At 55.9% G+C, this 17,421-nt stretch overlaps 1 protein-coding gene across 3 annotated transcripts in view; it reads right to left on the bottom strand.

Annotated features, from left to right (window-relative positions):
• Positions 1 to 17,421, bottom strand: part of SEPTIN9 (septin 9) — a 176,872-nt gene that overhangs the window by 147,743 nt on the left and 11,708 nt on the right. Inside the window, exon 2 of one of the 3 annotated variants that reach the window (XM_040244672.1) lies at positions 11,797 to 11,853. The exons of 1 other annotated variant lie outside the window; for it this stretch is intronic. In XM_040244672.1, the coding sequence (XP_040100606.1) occupies positions 11,797 to 11,853 (57 nt within the window). Of the gene's footprint in view, positions 1 to 1,618; positions 2,270 to 11,796; positions 11,854 to 17,421 lie in introns of those variants that run through there. One more of the 3 variants, XM_040244674.1, reaches the window with a different exon arrangement.

Here is a 17,421-nt window from a genome sequence, read left to right as displayed (position 1 = left end):
CCCCGTTCACCCCGGCCGGCCCACGTCACTGAGCTCAAACACACATGAGGTGCGGTTTCCCCAGCCGTGCCTTCTGATGGTCTCCACCACCCCAGCTCCCGTGCTCGGTCGCGGTGCCCGTTGGCACCTGCCCAGTGGCATGGATATGCACGCACACCCACCGCCCATCAGCAGCTCCCCTGCCTGTGGGTGCCCCATCCACCCTGACACCACACTGGGATCTGATCAGCCCCTGGAGCAGCAGGCAAGGGGCCACCTTCAGAGGAGCCATGGAGATGTGCCTTCCTCCCCTATGGCTTCCTGGGGAGTCCACCCCTCCCCACCACAACACACGCAGTGACAAACAACAGACCAGTCCAATGACACCTGTGAAGACACCAGGGGCCAGCTCAGAGCACCTGCAGCCTGGATGCTGATGCCCAAGATGTCTCAGCCTGCACAGTGCACCCCAGCATCAGGCTCGAGGGGTGCGCCGCAAGCAGCAGGCTGGGGAATGAATGGGAATTACTCCTGATGACGTCAGATGCTGACCCAGGACACACGCCTGGGAGAAAGATCTCAGGAGGTCCACCTGGGAAACGGGGACTTCTAACCGGGGTGACTTAGGAGGGGCAGCCTCTTTTCTCTCCCCTTGTCAGTTCTTGCCCAGTGCTGATGGGGCTGAGCCCAGTCGGTGCAGGGCTACCAACTCGACCCCTTAACTCAAAACGTAACTCAAAACGCATGCTGTCCAGTGCGGGTACCCATCCAGGGACCCGGAAGCCCCCTCCAACGCAAGGACCAGGCGTCTGCCCTCACGCCTTGCCCCACCGTGACATTCAGATGTTCTAATCAGTGATTCTACCCCAGAATCTAAGCAGAGCCCACAGATCTGGTCTCTCTGTCCTGAAACGTCCCATCCAGACAGGGATGCTCATCGATACCCTCCTCCCTGTTCACTGTGCCAAGGTGAGGACAGGACCCAGATGACACCAACCCCCGCAAGTGGGGGTCACCTTGGTCAACTCCCCCAAGCTTCTGGCAGAATAGGAGGAGTTCTGTCCACGGTGTGTGTGCATACACACACACACACACACACACACATCTGCACATCTTGTCTGGGCACTGGGAGCTCCCAGCCCTGTAATCAACTCCCAGGAAGGCACCAAAATGCTATTTCAGGGAAGAGACCAAGGCAGCCTTGAAGACTTTGGCGAGCAGCGGACAAACAAACCACACGGTGGACAAACAAACCACAAGCGGCGCCCCGGTGCCGCCGGACCGGACCCCAGCGCCAGAATTGGGTCCCCCCCACCCGGTCCTTTCCTGGACTTCTGCGCCCACAGTCTCAGCATTCACAGCCGCCTTCAGATGCAAAAGTGGCACGTTGGGAAATTAAAGAGAAATAGTGAGGGAAGGGAGAGCCGAGTTTAAATAAAAGCCAGACTTAGCGAAGCTTCGCTTTTGGAACATTATGGAACATTATGTCCTAGGACCTCAGAACAGTAGAGAGGAAAAGAAATATGCCCAGAAAAATGAGCCGAAGTGACCCCTGGGTGCTTATGTCCTGAAGCATAAAGAAAGTTTCGAGTTAAGGGGAAGGGGCAGCGCGGGGCGGGAAGGAGGGCCCCTTGCCTACCTGTGATCCGGTCTCTCTCCATCATTACGGATATATTTAGCAGCAGGCGGGAGTCCCAGCGTCCCCCTTTCCAGAGACGTCCTCCCCTTTCTCACCCCGTCGCCCTCCCTCTTTCTGCCTCCTCCTCCAAAAACACTCTTTGTCTGGTCTAATTTCTTCAATCTGTTGCAATCACGAATGCATCCAAATTACCACATCTCCATGTGCTGATCATATGTTTGTGCTCCAAACTGAAGTAGCATTGTCTCTTGGAACCGGGAGGGGAAAGGGAGCGAAGGAGAGAAATAAAAAGAAGAGGCGGAGTGCGGGCCAGAGTGGACCTTGAAAGGCTCCCGCGGTCCTCGGGGTCCTCCGGCCCGAGGACCGGCGGCGGGGGCTTTGTGCTGTGGCTCCCGAGGTGCGGCCGCGAGTGGCTTCCGGCGCCTTCTCTCCACCCCCTCCAGCCCCTCCGCCCGGGGCTTCTTGTCTGGCTGCTCCTTTTTAATATCCACTTGGAGAAGCTTAACTTAGCCTCTTGGAAACCAGCTCACAGTCAAATTCCTGGCGACTCGCAGAGTCTTTCATTCCGCCCCCCGGCCGGCGATGCTGCGATTTCCTCTGGTTTGAGCCTTTGCAAAGCCTGGTTCCTGCCTGCTTGCCCGCCTGGGCTCCCCTCCGGACTGGCCGGAAGGAGAGGTGGTCGCGCCCCAGGCCGGCTGCCACGGGGAAGGTTCAGGAACACCTGCCGGGGATGAGCCGGAGAAGTGCCCCCCTGCAGATGCCCGGGTGTCCCGTCAGCCTGCTGGGGCAGAGGAGGCGACAGAGGAGCTGGCCGGCCCACCCCGGCCGGCCGAGAGGGGAGCGCGGGAAGGAGACTTCCTGGAAGATTCCTACCCCTCGCTCGTGAGTCAGTGAGTCTCCAGCCGTCCCCTGGGAGGGCGCGCAGTTCCTCACCACAGCTTCCCCAGACTCAGCGCCTCTCTGGGAGGAGGGGACAGGGGCCTGGCCTGGCTAGGGGCTCAGCTGTTGCTCCGGTCTCAGGGGCTGCTCACCTGGTGGGGAAGGGCAGCACGTGGTCAGAGTGAGGGCTGGGGGTTGGTGTGTGTGTGTGGGGGGGGGTGCTGGGGCTGGGGGCATCTCCTCTGCTCTTTAAGTTTCATTCACTTCAAGGGTTCAAACTGGCAGCCCTCCGCCCAAGGGACACAGAAACAGGCTGTGTTTGCCTGCCTGACCCTGCCTAAAGAAATTGTTGTATCCGTGCCAATGTTGAACACTTGGGCAATTTCACCAAGAACTCCAGGGTTTCCTCTTCTCTTGGAAAAGGGAGGGCATACAGCCACACTGAATGAGCCCTCCTGTCTGGCCTCACGGGGTGGGTTTCAAGAGTGCTTCCCTCTTTAGATGAAACTGCCTTTTTTTGGATGGCTGTGATTCCCACAGCAAGATGCTGCACTCAGTCTGATTATTTGCCGGCCCCTCCGCTAGGTGCCCTCTTAGCTTGAGGTCTCTGCCCCACGGCCACACAAGCAACGTGTCACCAGGAGAGGGCCACACACCATTCTCTGTCGGATGGCTCCCTCTGCCCAGGGCAGGACTCCAAATGCAGTTTCCAAGGTATCGAGGGAAGGAGAAGAGGGTGACAGAGGATGAGACGGTTCGATGGCATCACTGACTCAATGGACATGAATTTGAGTGAACTCGGGGAGACAGTGAAGGACGGAGGAGCCTGGTGTGTCCATGGGGTCACAAGAGTCTTAACAGCAAGAACAAAGCGGCGAGGGCGTTTTCTTGGGCGTGGGAGGGGGGCGCCGACACCTTCTGGGAGACACCAAATCACAACTCCCAGCAGAGTCTGGAGGACAGCTCCAAAGCCAGCCACCTGCACAGTGAGGAGAGGTGTTTCGGGCAGCTTTGGGGCTCCGTGCAGGCTGAATAATGCCCTCCCCCACCCCCGCCACCCAAGATCTCATAACCTAATCCCCTGAACCTGTACATGGGAACTTGTTAGCAGAAAGAGTCACTGCAGGTGCAATTAAGTGAAGGATCTTGAGATGGGAGACTATTCTGAATCACTGGTGGGGAGGGGGGTCCTAAAGGCCATCATATGTATTCAAGAAGCGGTCAGAGGGAGATCTCACACACACACACAGAGAAGGGGATGCTCAGACAGAGCAATCAGAGATGTGAAGATGCTGGCCTTGAAAACCAGAGGGATGCAGCCACAAGCCAAGAAAGGCCGGCAGCCCCAGAAGCTGGAAGGGACAAAAACCGCTTCTCCCCTGTAGTCTTTGGAGGGACCCGGGCCTTGCGAAGACCTGGGTTTCAGGCTTCCGGCCTCCAGAACTGTGAGAGAAGACATTTCTGCCGGTTTCAGCCCCCCAAGTTACTGGTGATTTGTTATTTACAGCAGCCACAGGAGACAAGTACCACAGATGGACAAAAGAGCCACGGCTCCCGGTGCAGTGCTTCCTGGTGAGTATATTTCATTCAACGTGTTACAATAAACCAACCACCAACCACTGAGTTTAGAACAGTGGGAATCATGGAGGGTTTATTGATGTGCTTACTTCACCTCATCCGATTTTGAAAAGAACTATTTTTGTTTTTTTCTGATTATACATGTATTATATGCTAATTACACTTAGGAACTACAAAAAACGGATTTAAAAAGAAACCCCTTTAAGGCCACAGGGGGCTGTGTGACTCCAATCCCCACTGCAGCGAGCAAGGCCAGGAAGCCCCCACGAGGAGGCAGACCAGTCCATGGGGTCTCCTCTGTCCTTCACTGTATCCCCGAGTTTGCCAGCTGGCGGGGGTGGCGGGTAGATGGCTGGGCCAGGACGAGGAGCGCAGTCATGGCCTCGGGTATTCTGGCCACTTCCTGCAGCCGTCAGTTGCACACGCCGTGGATTTTGTTGCTGCGGTCGGTGCAGCTGCTGAGCACAGCTTTGACCCTCAGTTCCCGCCCTGCTCCCCGCCCCGGCATAGTCTGGCTCAACGTCCAGTCCCCAGTCATGCCTAAAACTCCAAGCATGCTGGCCCAAGCCGGGGATAATTTGAAACCGAAAACCTGGCCGCACCGATTGGCTCCGACAGGGCTGTGTTAGTTACGAGCCGTGCAGAGGCCGGGTGCAGAGGCCGGGTGCAGAGGCAGGGTGAGGCCAGGCAGGGGAGAACGGGCAGCCGACCCCCACTGTTCACTGAGTCCTGGCCTCATCCCCAGCATCGGCCACTCGGGGCGACTGGCCAGGTCAGGGCTCCCCAAATGACTCCTCCCTCTAGCAGAACACAGAGGGAGCACTGTGGTTGTGAAAAACTTTGTCCTGGTCTTAGATTCACCAAGCATATGAGCGCAGTAAACCAGTGAGCAGTCCCAGTGAGGGGGTCAGTGTTTGAAACCAGCACTTCTCCAAATCAACCGCCGCCTGCTGTCCCAAGGGCGCCCCCCCAACCCCAGGCCACAACTTTGGGGACCTCCCCTTATGCCAGTAAACAAGTCCCTGCTCCCAGCCACCTGAGCCTGCCCGGATGGGGTTGCCCAGCAGCCCCTTCCAGACAGTTCTAAAGGCAGTATCTCTACCCTTGACCTCCACAGACCTGCCCCTGTGACCTGCATACTCCCTGCCACCTTCTTTTTGATGTCACCATCATCAGAGAGGGGCCCAGGGCAGATAAGGAGGAAGAGTGAGGCCTGCTTTATCTGTGAAGACAGCGCTAAGCCCCTGCACCCAGCTGGAGAGGACACAGGAATAAGAGGCGATCCCAGCGAGCCCTGAACTCCCAACACAGTCCAGGAGGCCTGGGCTGACCCAGCTGTGAAAAGAGGGCAGGCACTCCAGGTAACAGGCTGCAGGGGCCTCAGGAAGGGGGTCCACAAGAAGGGCATAGCCTTGTTCCTGGGGCCCATTCTGGGGAGGGGCCTGTGAGGAGGTGGGAGGAGAGGAATCTAGCTGAAAGGACACCCTCTGAGGCTCTGGGCTCAGATTTCCTGCTACCTCTCACCTCTCCCATCCCTCAAGCAGGTACCTTCTTCGAGAATCCTCCGTAATTGCCTCCAACCTATGGGGGATGCAGGGCTTCCCTGCTGGCTCAGTGGTGAAGAATCGGCCTGCCCAGTGCAGGAGACGTGGGTTCAATCCCTGGGTTGGGAAATGCCCTAGAGAAGGAAATGGCAACCCACTCTAGTATTCTTGCCTGGGAGATCCCACAGACAGAGGAGCCTGGTGGGCTGCAATCCATGGGGTCGCAAAAGGATTGGACACGACTGAGCGACTAAACAACGTGGGGGAAACCAGCCCCTCACTTTAAAAACAGACTTTTCCCTTCATTTCCTGCTCATCCTCTGACTCAACCACTGCAGTGCGCTTTCCTTAGTTAAAAATAAGGAAGCTCCATCCCTCCGACCCCCTCCCACTGACCGTCCTGCAGTCATGGCTACTGTACCTGCCAGCAGAGTGGGCAGCCGGCCGAGACCCTCCAGGGCCGGCCCCAGTCTGGCCGCCTGCAGCCTCCCAGAGCAAGACGATGAATTCCGGGCCTGGGGCCGGCCGCATTCCTCTCCGGAATCTTCTCTCCACTTTTTATGGTGCCTCAAGTTTCGGCCGTTCCTAAATAAATACGATCCAGCTACTCTCTGCCCTGGAGACTGCTGCAGGGTTTACTGGTGCAAACAGCCTGGGCCGGCCTGTTGCTTTGGGAGTTCTTCCAGGTCAGCGTGGAAGGAAATCTAGACAAGGGAGAGAGTCGGCCCAGACGGGGCCAAATTCCACCACTAACGGCCCTCGCGCTCAGCCATCCGTCCCCGTCCTGCTGGAGCCGGGAGCTGGCGCTGTATTCCTGAAGGCCCCCAGCTCCCTGTGCAGAGCAAGAGGGGATCCAAGAGTGTGGGGACTAGAGTCCTTGGGAGAGTCTGTGCCAGGGTCCCTGCATCTCCAGAACACACCAAAACTCCCCCAAAGGCCTGTTGTCTTTCACTTCTTGCTGGAAATCCCAACATTCTGCCTGCTCAGTGGCACCCAATAAAGGCTCCCAGGAGGAACAAGGGATTTGAGGATCGGGTGTGTAGATTAATCCAGACCAGCCCTACCCCAGAGAACTTTCTGTGCTGATGTAGATGCCACGGTCTCTGTTGTGTTCAATATGGCAGCCATGTGTGGCTGACGAGGGCCTACAGCGTGGCCCATGCTGCTGAGGAACTGAGTTTTTAACTTGTGTTAAATAAATGCTTTAGGCGTAAATAGCTACTGTGCCTACAGGCTGCCCTGTTGGGCTGGGTCTGCCTCTCCGCCGCCGCCTCTCTGGAGACCTGGCATTTTCCATGAGCCTCTCCCCCATAAAGCAAACAAAGAGAAAAGCTACTTCTCAGCCAAAGTAAAAGACTGATGTTTCTATTTTAAATCTGTTTTTTTGGCCAATCACACTCCTCCACCCCCCACCCAGCTTCTCCTATCAAGTTCAATTCAGCAACATTTACTGCCTGACTGCCAAGTGCCATAAGAACACCCAGCCCTACAGGATGGGAGGACAGAGCAATGCCCACTGCCCACCTGCTAACAGGATTGACAGGCTAGGTCAAATTACCCTGGAAAGAGATAGCTTCTAGAGCTGTGAACCCTTGGAGCAGGGAGGGGAGAGGCTGAACAGAGGGGAGACCAGCAGGACTGGGGGGCATTAGGCTGGATTTACCAGGCAGTGCTAGTGGTAAAGAACTTCCCTGCCAACGCTGGAGATGCGAGAGACACGAGAGACGTGGGTCGGAAAGATCCCTGCAGGAGGGCATGGCAACCCACTCCAGGATTCGTGCCTGAAGAATCCCATGGACAGAGGAACCTGGCGGGCTACAGTCCATGGGGTCACAAAGAATCAGATACGACTGAAGCGACTTAGCACACACATACCTTTATTCTGTGGGGAAAAGTAAAGCGAGGGTTCTCTCAGTCAGAGGACCAGGCCCAGATCTGTTTTAAAGAATCCCGTGCGTGGAGCCCATTGCGCAAGCCCAGGCACACAGGTGGGACTCAGTAAAGCCCCCCAGATGTGGACTAGACGGGGAGGAGCCTCTGGTGGGGAGAAGGGTGGGGATAAGGGGAGACATGGAGGCCTGACTGAGACACGGAGGTCAAGGACGACACTGAGACTTTTGCCCGAGTGCCTAGGTGGATGGAGAGGCTGAGACATGAGAAGTGAAGGAGAGGGGGCAGGGGATAGCAGCTGAGGGTCCCTGTGGGGGCCCAGGTGTCAGGTGAAAAGTGGCCAAGACTCTGGCCAGGTCCCCCGCCCCGCACAAAGGACACTCCCTCCTCTCTTGGTGAGGGGGGGGGTCTTCTGTTCTGCCCTGGAGAAAGGGTGGGCAACGAGCCACACGGCCCCACCTCCCTGTGGCGCTTACTGTCCACGGTGACGGGGGGCGGGGCGTGGCAATGGCAGGCAGGCAGTGCAGCTGAGTGACAGGGGCGGGGCCCTTCCCCGCAGGAAGGGGTGTGTGAGCCGGGGTGGGGAGGGGGCCGCAGGGACACCAGCCGGGGGTGCTCAACCCTGTAAGGACGGAGACACAGCCCAGACAGTGGCATTTTAGAGAGTGCCTTGCGTGGTGGGTGTAGACCACTCTCGATCTCGGAGGGAAGGGGCGCTAGCTTCCTGCAGCTGCTTTAGTGCTTCCGGCAGCTGCTTTAACGAGTCACCACAAACCGGGAGGCTTAAAAATAACAGAAATTAATTCTCTCACAGTTCTAGAGACAGAAGGCCAAACTTAAGGTGTCAGCAGGGCCGTGATCCCTCCAGAGGCTCTGGGAAAGAATTCTTCCCTCCTCCGTCTTCCCCTGGCCCCAGGCATCCCGTGGCGTGTGACTGCAAAGCTCCCATCTCTGCCTCCGTCTTCACGTGGCCTCCTTCCTGTGCGTCTGTGTCTCTCTTCTTATAAGGAGCCCAGTCATTGGATGTAGGGCCACCCTGCTCCTCCATGACCCCATCTCTAAGCCCTGGACCTCTAAAAGCCCTATGTCCAAGTCGCTTTCTGAGGTTCTAAGTGAATATGAATCGAGGGTGGTTGGCACTGTTGAACCTGTGACAGAAGGGACGAGGGTGGGTCTGGGGACGAGGCCACCACCCTCACCAGTACTTGAAGGAGGAAAAGCAGGACCTAGCCACACACCGGATGTCAGGGCAGAAAGAGAAGGCCCCAGGGATCCCAGCCAGGGCACAGACCAGTGTGGGCTGGGCAGCGGAGGTGAGGGAGCAGAGGGGAAATGCCGTGGGTGCCGTAGGAATCGGCAAAGTTCGGCAGGTCTGGGAGGCGGCCACTCAGGGTGGCTACTCGGGGCACAGAAAGGGAGAGCAGAGTGGAAGCCACTTGCCAGGGCCCAGGGCAAGCATCCCCAGAGCCCAGGCGATCTGCCCAGGGGAAGACACACACGCGTGGGACCCAGGAGAATGTGTCCAGCAGTGTCTGCAACAGAAGAAACCCTCCATGGACCCCTAGTATCTGGCCAAGGAGTAGGAAACTCGGCCTCCCCACACGGGGGCACCCTAGCCACCCGCGGTCAAATAAGTAAACTTTAGAGCTACACTGGTAGCTCAGCTGGTAAAGAACCCACCTGTAATGCAGGAGACCTTGGTTTGATTCCTGGGTCGGGAAGATCCCCTGGAGAAGGGATAGGCCACCCACTCCGGTATTCTTGGGCTTGCACGGTGGCTCAAACAGTAAAGAATCTGCCCGCAATGCGGGAGACCTGGGTCCGATCCCTGGGTTGGGAAGATTCCCTGAAGGAGGGCATGGCAACCGACTCCAGTATCCTTGCCTGGAGAATCGCCATGGACAGAGGAGCCTGGAGGGCTGCAGTCCGTGTGGTCGCAAAGAGTCGGACACGACTGAGCGACTAAGCACAGCACAGCACCAGAGCTACAGAGCTGTGTGGGTAAGTGGGTAAATCTCAAGGTCGTCCTATCTCGTGAAAAAGCAAAAGGCAGCGGCCAACTCCCCTCGCGCACACGTGATTCGACGCCACCAGTGTTGGGAGCAGACGGCGTGTCGTCTGCAGACACAGCACACAGAAGACACACCTAGCAGCGAGCCTTTCTGAATTCAGACGGGTGCTCACCTCAGTGGGCACGAGGGCCACCCAGGCGCTGGGGCTGCACCTGTAACGCCTTATTTCTTAAGCGGGATGCTGGGTGTACAGGCATCATTATATTCTTCACATTTTTAAAACCATATTTATCACATATATATTTATTTGGCTGTGCCAGGTCTGTGTCTCTGGCACATACTATGGCACGTGGGATCTAGTTCCTTGACCAGGGATCGAACCCAGGCCCCCCGTGTTGGGAGTATGGAGTCTTAAGCGCTGGACCACGAGGGAAGTCCCCTTCACATTTATTAATATGTCCAACTATTCTTTTTTTTTTTTTTTTTTACAAAAAGGACATAAAGTGAGTGAGCTGGCCATAGAGTTACCCGTGAGTAGTCTAAGCTGATGGGCTATGTGGCTTATGCCAGAAACAGCCATCCCTACTTGTCTCCTGAAAACCTGAAATAAAGGAAGGGGCATCACAAAGAGGGCCCTTGGCCTTCTGGGGAGGAGATGGCGTGTGGGGTCGAGACACAGAGGATCAGGCAGAGGGAGGGACAGAGGAGACGAGGGGGCGGCAGGCTCCAAATGGGGGTTCTTGTGAGGTCAGAGGGACTGAGGCGTTGAGAGGCTGAGGGTCTGGGAGAGAACCCCGCCCGGATCCAGGTCTTAGCCGCAGGGAGGCCGGGACTGGAGCCGAGAGCCGGGAAGATGAGGGAAGGGTGTCTGGGCCGGAGCCCGCAGAGGCCCCCAGAGACAGGATTCCGTGTGTCAGCAGGCGGCTCCGTGTGAAACCCAGATCACGGCTTGCAGCTTCAGGCTTGGGCAAATTATGCCTTAGGCTTCCAAGTGGAGCTGCGGTCATGGCTGCCAAGTGCTGATGGCACAGAACTGGCCGCCTTGGGCACAGGGAAGTAAGGGCCAGGAGCAGACGTGTCCACGCAGCCCAGGGAGCTGGCCTCCCGAGACCTCACTCCCGGAGCGCACGGGCCTCCCCCAGCACCGAAATGGAGGGAGATGGAGAGGCGGACAGCTGCAGAGGCGAAGAGCTCCGAGAAAGGCTCCCTGGAACAGAGCAGCAGCTGGGCAGCCCAGGAGTTAGCGGCCCATGTCTGCAGGGGGGCGGAGCTTCTCCTTAACTGCGGACGTGATTCATTCCCCAACCAGAGGCCTCAGGCCTGCATCATCCTTCCCATCCCTCCCACACTCTCGCGGACGTCAAGCCTGCATGTCCCTTGGCACCTCAAGTCCCACCCCTGCAAAGATCCACCCTTAGCCACCGTTCAAGCCTAGCGGTACCCAGCCCACTGGCAGGGGTCACCTCCAGAGGGTGGACTTGGGGAGAGGTTGGGCTAACCCCTGAAGTGGGCCCAGGAACATCTGGGTTCAGAATACTGGGGTCTCAGAGAGCCGGCCTGGTCTGGAATTGTCTAATTTCATAGCCACCAGCCACATGACGATACGAAGTGGGAATTAATACAAAATAAAACTAGTTAAATTCTATGCAGATAAATGAATAAAACAGACAGCGTACAGTTCAGTGCTTCACAGTCACGTGTGGCCAGGGGCCACGGTCCTGGACGACGCAGATATAGAATATTTCCACCAACACAGAAAGTTCTGTGATCAAGAAGGTGGGGCGTGGGCTCGGGGGGCGTGGGCTTCGGTGGGACAACCCCTCCTTCTAAAACAACTGCTATGTCACCATGATAACACTCTGCCCGTCCAACCTGGGGTCTGGCACCCAGCAGGTCCCCAGCACACCCCTGTCATCTCCGAGGGGGGCAAGTCCCTTCACCCTGGGCCCCAATGTCCTCTGACAAGAGGCTATGGATGGAGCTCAGCCCCTGGGCCTGGCCACTGGACGTGATCACAAAGACACATGGTCAGCTCTTGTGATGACCACACCAGGGCTCAGGTCTGGGAGGCCGGAGACACCCAGAGGGGAGAAGTCACACAGACCCGGCAGGGGCACCAAGGTTGAGAGGTGGAGCCCGGTACCCCCTCCACCCATTCCATCCCCACCCCTTGGCCCGGGCCGGGTCATGGTTGGCAGAGTCTCTTCAGAGCCCATGAGCAGCAACTCCTGACCCCAGATAAACCAAGCGGGCCAAGGCTAAACCAGCCACTTACCCGGGCCAGTTGGGTCACCAAGCTTCCGGAGACGGCCGCTGGAGGTCCGTGTGACTCCTAAAGACAGGGGCAGAGGGCAAAGGTCACCCAAGGCCACCAGAGGAAGGTTAACACTGGGCGTATCCTCACCTTGGCTCCTGTCAGGGGTTTCAAAACCAGAAGCCCACTCCTCGTGGGGCCAGAGGTCCTCCCAGGTAACACCTGGCCCCAGCAGCCACCTGCAGGAACAGCCACCACCATCTGGATGCGGACCAGGCACTGGGTCAAACCCTTTACGCACATTTTCCCACCTGACCCTTATTACTTCATTTTGCAGAGGAGATAACCAAGTCTCAGTGGGGTTGCATCACTTGTCTGAGGCTACACAGCTATGAGGAATTGAGCCCAGAACAAAGTGAAGTCCATCGAACTCCAAAACCTGGGCTGGGCTCCAGGGTGCCGCCAGGACCGTCTGCAGGATGGACAGGTGCTGGCACGGGTCAGGCGCAGGCTGGCTCTGGTACAACCCATGTCTACCTTGTTGGGAACTGGGGTTTCCCTGTCCTGGGTCTGCAACACGGGGTAAGCCGGGTTGGACTGGGCAGAGTGGGGGGTGAGCTGTTCTCCTACCTCCCCGCCCCACAGGAGGGAGCCAGAACAGAGCTCTGGATGAACTCGGCCTCCTGCCTCCCTGCACGAGCCCCTTGGCCCAGCACTTGATCCCTGGGGAGGCTCAGGGCAGGCAAGTCCCAACTCGAGCAGATTTGCTAAGGCGCTAAGCCGACCAAACTCGAGAGGTTTCTAAGAGGGAGAGGCAGGTTGCTGTCCTGTTGCTGCCAAGGTCATGGTGCTCTGGGGTCTGCTGTCTGGGCGACCAGGGCAAGCCCAGCAGAAGCCTTCCCCGCGGCAACAACATACGCTGGAGAAGAACCTGGTCCAGCCCAGGCTGGACCCGGACACCTGCCTGCAGCCTCCGCCATCTGACACGCACCCAGATTGCTAGTCAAACATGTCAGCTCCTCCCCTGCAGTCTGCCAGAGAGACTCATTCATTCATTCACCACTTATTCCACAAGCCCACTTCTAAACTATGACTGACCAGGAGTGAATGCAGTCAGCTTTGTTTTGAAAGTTTCCAGAGCCCTGAGCAGGGCAGCCTGCAGGCCTGGTCTTCCTGTCCAGCCCCCGGGACGCAGACAGTCCTCACGTCTGCAGGATGACTCAACAGCTGACAACAAGATGGGAAGAGGGCTGTCCTTCAGGGCCTGGTGTTGGCAAATACCTGCCACTAAGCCCTGGCCTCCTTCGAGGCTGGGGAAGACCCCAAGACAGCCCCAGGTTGAGCTGAACTCACCTACCATATAAATGCGCTTCCCTGGTGGCTCAGATGCTAAAGAATCTGCCCCCAGTGTGGGAGACCTGGGTTCAATCCCTGGGTTGGGAAGATTCCCTGGAGAAGGGAATGGCAACCCACTCCAGTATTCTTGTCTGAAGAATCCCATGGATGGAGGAGCCTGGCCGGGTACAGTCCATGAGGTCACAAAGAGTCAGACACGACTGAATGACTAAGACAGACACGGACACACACTCACACTCCCCATGTAAACAACACCGCAAGAGACGCAGTTGACTTGCAGTTCCCAAGGGCGGTGAGCACTGGGAGCTGGGGTGACTGGTAAGGCTTTGAGGAGATGAGGACTGGAGGGTCCTTGAAGGAGGGCCAGGTGGACACTGGGCTCCCACAGACACTTCCAGCGCCAAGGCTCCATGACAACCATAGGCTTTAGGTCCATTCTCCTACTCACTCAGTGTGACAGGCCCATGAGGGGTGCCACCACCCCCATTTCACAGATGAGGGAAGTGAGGGTCAGAAGCCCTGGAGCTGTCAAAACTCCTACAAAGGCCCTGGCCCCACCCCAGCCATAACAGAGACCACGATGGTTGATGGTATGTGTCATTTTTAACCAGATCGCAGGGTACCCAGACATTTGGCTAAACACTATTTCTGGCCTTGTCTGTGAGGGTGTTTCTGGATGAGATGAACATGTGCCTGGTGGTCTGGGAGAAGCAGATCACCTCCCAGTGCGGGTGGGTATCCTCCAGTCCCGAGAGGGCCCGAACAGAACACAGGGCAGAGGAAAGGAGAATTCTCTCTCTGCCTGACCGCCTGAGCTGCAGCCCCGGTCTCCTGCCCCAGGACTAAGCATCGCCTCCCCTGGGTTCTCAGTCCTCAGACTTGGACTGAATCCACCAGTGGCTTCCCTGGGTGTCCAACTTGCAGATGGCAGATGGTAACTGCATGAGCCAATTCCTCATCACTGCCTCCCTCTCTCCTACTAGAACTGTTGTTCTGAGGAACTTTGACTATCATTGGCCTCACACAGCAGAGACGGGAGCATCCTTCCCCGGGCGCCCACGACACTGATGAACAGTGATAACGGCGAATCACCCTGCTCAGTGATAAAGGTGAATGGTGATTCCAGGCTGGCCCTGCCAGACAGGCTGGAGGGAGCACAGGCTCCAACCTGTGGGCCCATGAGGTGTCGGCATCTGGCTCCCAGAATGCATGGTCCCTTAAAACCAGGAGAGGGCAAACCTGGAGGGGCTCTGATTCAAGAGCTGGGGGGAGAGGGAGGTGGAGGCAGGCACTGCCCCCAAGGCTGCTGAGAGGACAGAAGAGTGAGCATGGGCAGCCCTGGTGCCAGCTCCAGCCTTGTCTCTTCCCTCCCTGTGACCTCCTTCCACACCCTAACAGGGAGCTGCACTGCATTCAGTGACACAGGAGAATTCTCAACATCTGTCCCACCACCACCCCCAACACACACACACACACAATGAGCTGCTTAGAAGTCAGCTGTCTGGGCTGAAAGTGGCACCAGTGAGCGACAGCTGAGCCCACGAACCCAGTGATTCCTCGATATGGAGACTGCGTGGTGAGAAATGGAGAAAGACCGGACCCCACATTCCTGTGGATCGAGTCACTTCCGGTTGCACCTCCCCCCAGGCCAGCTGGACGCCCACCCTCCTGGACAAAGATTAAAAAAAGAGAGAGAGAGACAAAAGGGTCCATTCAGGTTAAACCCCAACCCCAGGCATCTGACCCCCAAGAACCAAACCCACGGTGGGGGTGGAGCCATGTTAATAAGGAAAAGAGCCCATGTCTCAGATTTCTTGGGTGGAGTTATGGTTTTATTTACACTGTTTATTTTTCAGATTTCCCGAAATGTACGGCTGGTGCCAGGCAGCCCTTGGCACAGAGAAGATGCCAGGCCTGCTCCCTTAAAAAAGAAGGAGAGGCAGCCACCCAAGGTTCCCGCGCCCGGGGCCGCCTCCACCAGAGCCCTAACCTACAGCAGCTGAAACAGCAGCTGAAACAGTTCCTCGGACCTAACTCCTCAGGTCTGTGTCTGAGACCGGCGAACAGGTAGCCGGAAAAGCCTCCAAGACATCGAATGGCTCTCTCCGGGGAGAACAGAGTGGTTTTTATGCGATTTAAAAATAAAACATACTCGGAAAGAGGGGAGATGATTTGAAGTTCAGCTCTCTGGCGTCATCCCAGACCAAATTATTTGAGTTCTCAGAGGCCAGGGAGGCAGGAAAGCCTGCAGTCAGACGATTCAAGTCAGGGCTTGAATCCAGACCTCGCCAGGCACTCACTGCAGATCCCAGAAATGACCTCCCCTTTCCAAGCCTCAGCTTTCCCATCCGCAGAATAGGGACAGAGATGGGGATCGCTCACAGGCGACTAAGATTAAATGAGGCCACACATTGTAAGCACTTAGCACAGTGCCTGCCACAAAATAAACACTCAGTAGATGATATCATTTTTAGGATATCAATGATATGCTAATATAAATTATTATTGTAATAATTATTGGGACCCCTCTGGTGGTCCAGTGGTTTAGAGTCCACCTCCCAATACAGGGGACACAAGTTCAATCCCTGGTCAAGGAGCTAGATCCCATATGCCTCAACAAAGACCGAACGTCTCGTGTGCTGCAACTAAGACACAAAGCAGCCAAACAAATATTTTTTAAAAAAGAAAAGAGGCTTGGCTGCAGCCCTGTTTAAATATATATATTTAACCCACTCCAGTATTTTTGCCTGGAGAATCCTTTGCACAGAGCAGCCTGGAGGGCTACGGTCCACGGGGTCACAAAGAGTCAAACACAACTTAGGGACTAAATGAAAGTGAAAGAGGAGAGTGAAAAAGTTGGCTTAAAGCTCAACATTCAGAAAACGAAGATCATGGCATCCAGTCCCATCACTTCATGGGAAATAGATGGGGAAACAGTAGAAACAGTGTCAGATTTTATTTTGGGGGGCTCCAAAATCACTGCAGATGGTGACTGCAACCATGAAATTAAAAGACGCTTACTCCTTGTAAGAAAAGTTATGACCAACATAGATAGTATATTCAAAAGCAGAGACATTACTTTGCCGACTAAGGTCCGTCTAGTCAAGGCTATGGTTTTTCCAGTAGTCACGTACGGATGTGAGAGTTGGACTGTGAAGAAGGCTGAGCGCCAAAGAATTGATGCTTTTGAACTGTGGTGTTGGAGAAGACTCTTGAGGGTCCCTTGGACTGCAAGGAGATCCAACCAGTCCATTCTGAAGATCAGCCCTGGGATTTCTTTGGAAAGAATGATGCTAAAGCTGAAGCTCCAGTACTTTGGACACCTCATGGGAAGAGTTGACTCATTGGAAAAGACTCTGATGCTGGGAGAGATTGGGGGCAGGAGGAGAAGGGGACGACCCAGGATGAGATGGCTGGATGGTATCACGGACTCGATGGATGTGAGTCTGAGTGAATTCCGGGAGCTGGTGATGGACAGGGAGGGCTGGCGTGCTGTGATTCATGGGGTCGCAAAGAGTCGGACACGACTGAGTGACTGAACTGAACTGATATGACAGCCACATACATACACCAGCCTGGACCCAGGGATTTACAGTTGGACATTCACAACCACTGGCTGCCCTGTGCTTATGTATTTAAGCAAAATGTAAGTTATAACCATGGAGAAGGGAACGGCTACCCACTCCAGCATTCTGGTCTGGAGAATTCCACGGACTGTATAGTCCATCGGGTCACAATAAGAATCAAATACGACTGAGTGACTTTCACTTTCAAGTTATAACCAACCCACCTTGCATGTTGCAGCTAGGGTGCTGCTACCCCAAGAAGAGCTACCAGGAGTCCTATTTGACTCCCTGCCAACTAAGGGAAGCTGACAGCCCTCCCGGCCTCTAGGATGGACTGCTCATTAGAGGAAGCCAGGACTGGGTCTGTGATCCAGAGAAAACAGTGATGATTCAGGGGATGTAAATCCCAGTGCGCTCCCATACTTGCCCCTCTGCCCCCAGAAACTCCCCATCTGGCATCTGTGCTCACCTAGGCACGGCCAAGGCCATTTCCCAAGTGTTCACGAACTATAGGCCATTGATGAACACTAGTCTGGTTTCACACGTGGAGGCCACAAGATTAAAATCCACTTCTGGGACTTCCCTGGTGGTCTACTGGTTAAGAATCCACGCTTCCATTGCAGGGAGCATGGGTTCAGTTGCTGGCAGGGGAACTAAGATCCCACATGCCACACAGCACAGACAAAAAATAAATAAATTAAAAAAAAAAAAAAAAAGAAACACT

The sequence above is a fragment of the Oryx dammah genome, unplaced genomic scaffold (assembly GCF_014754425.2).
Source record: "Oryx dammah isolate SB20612 unplaced genomic scaffold, SCBI_Odam_1.1 HiC_scaffold_8, whole genome shotgun sequence".
Classification (NCBI taxonomy): Eukaryota; Metazoa; Chordata; class Mammalia; order Artiodactyla; family Bovidae; genus Oryx; species Oryx dammah.
The sequence above is the reverse complement of the archived record's forward strand: the minus strand, read 5'-3'. Positions and strand labels throughout refer to the sequence as shown.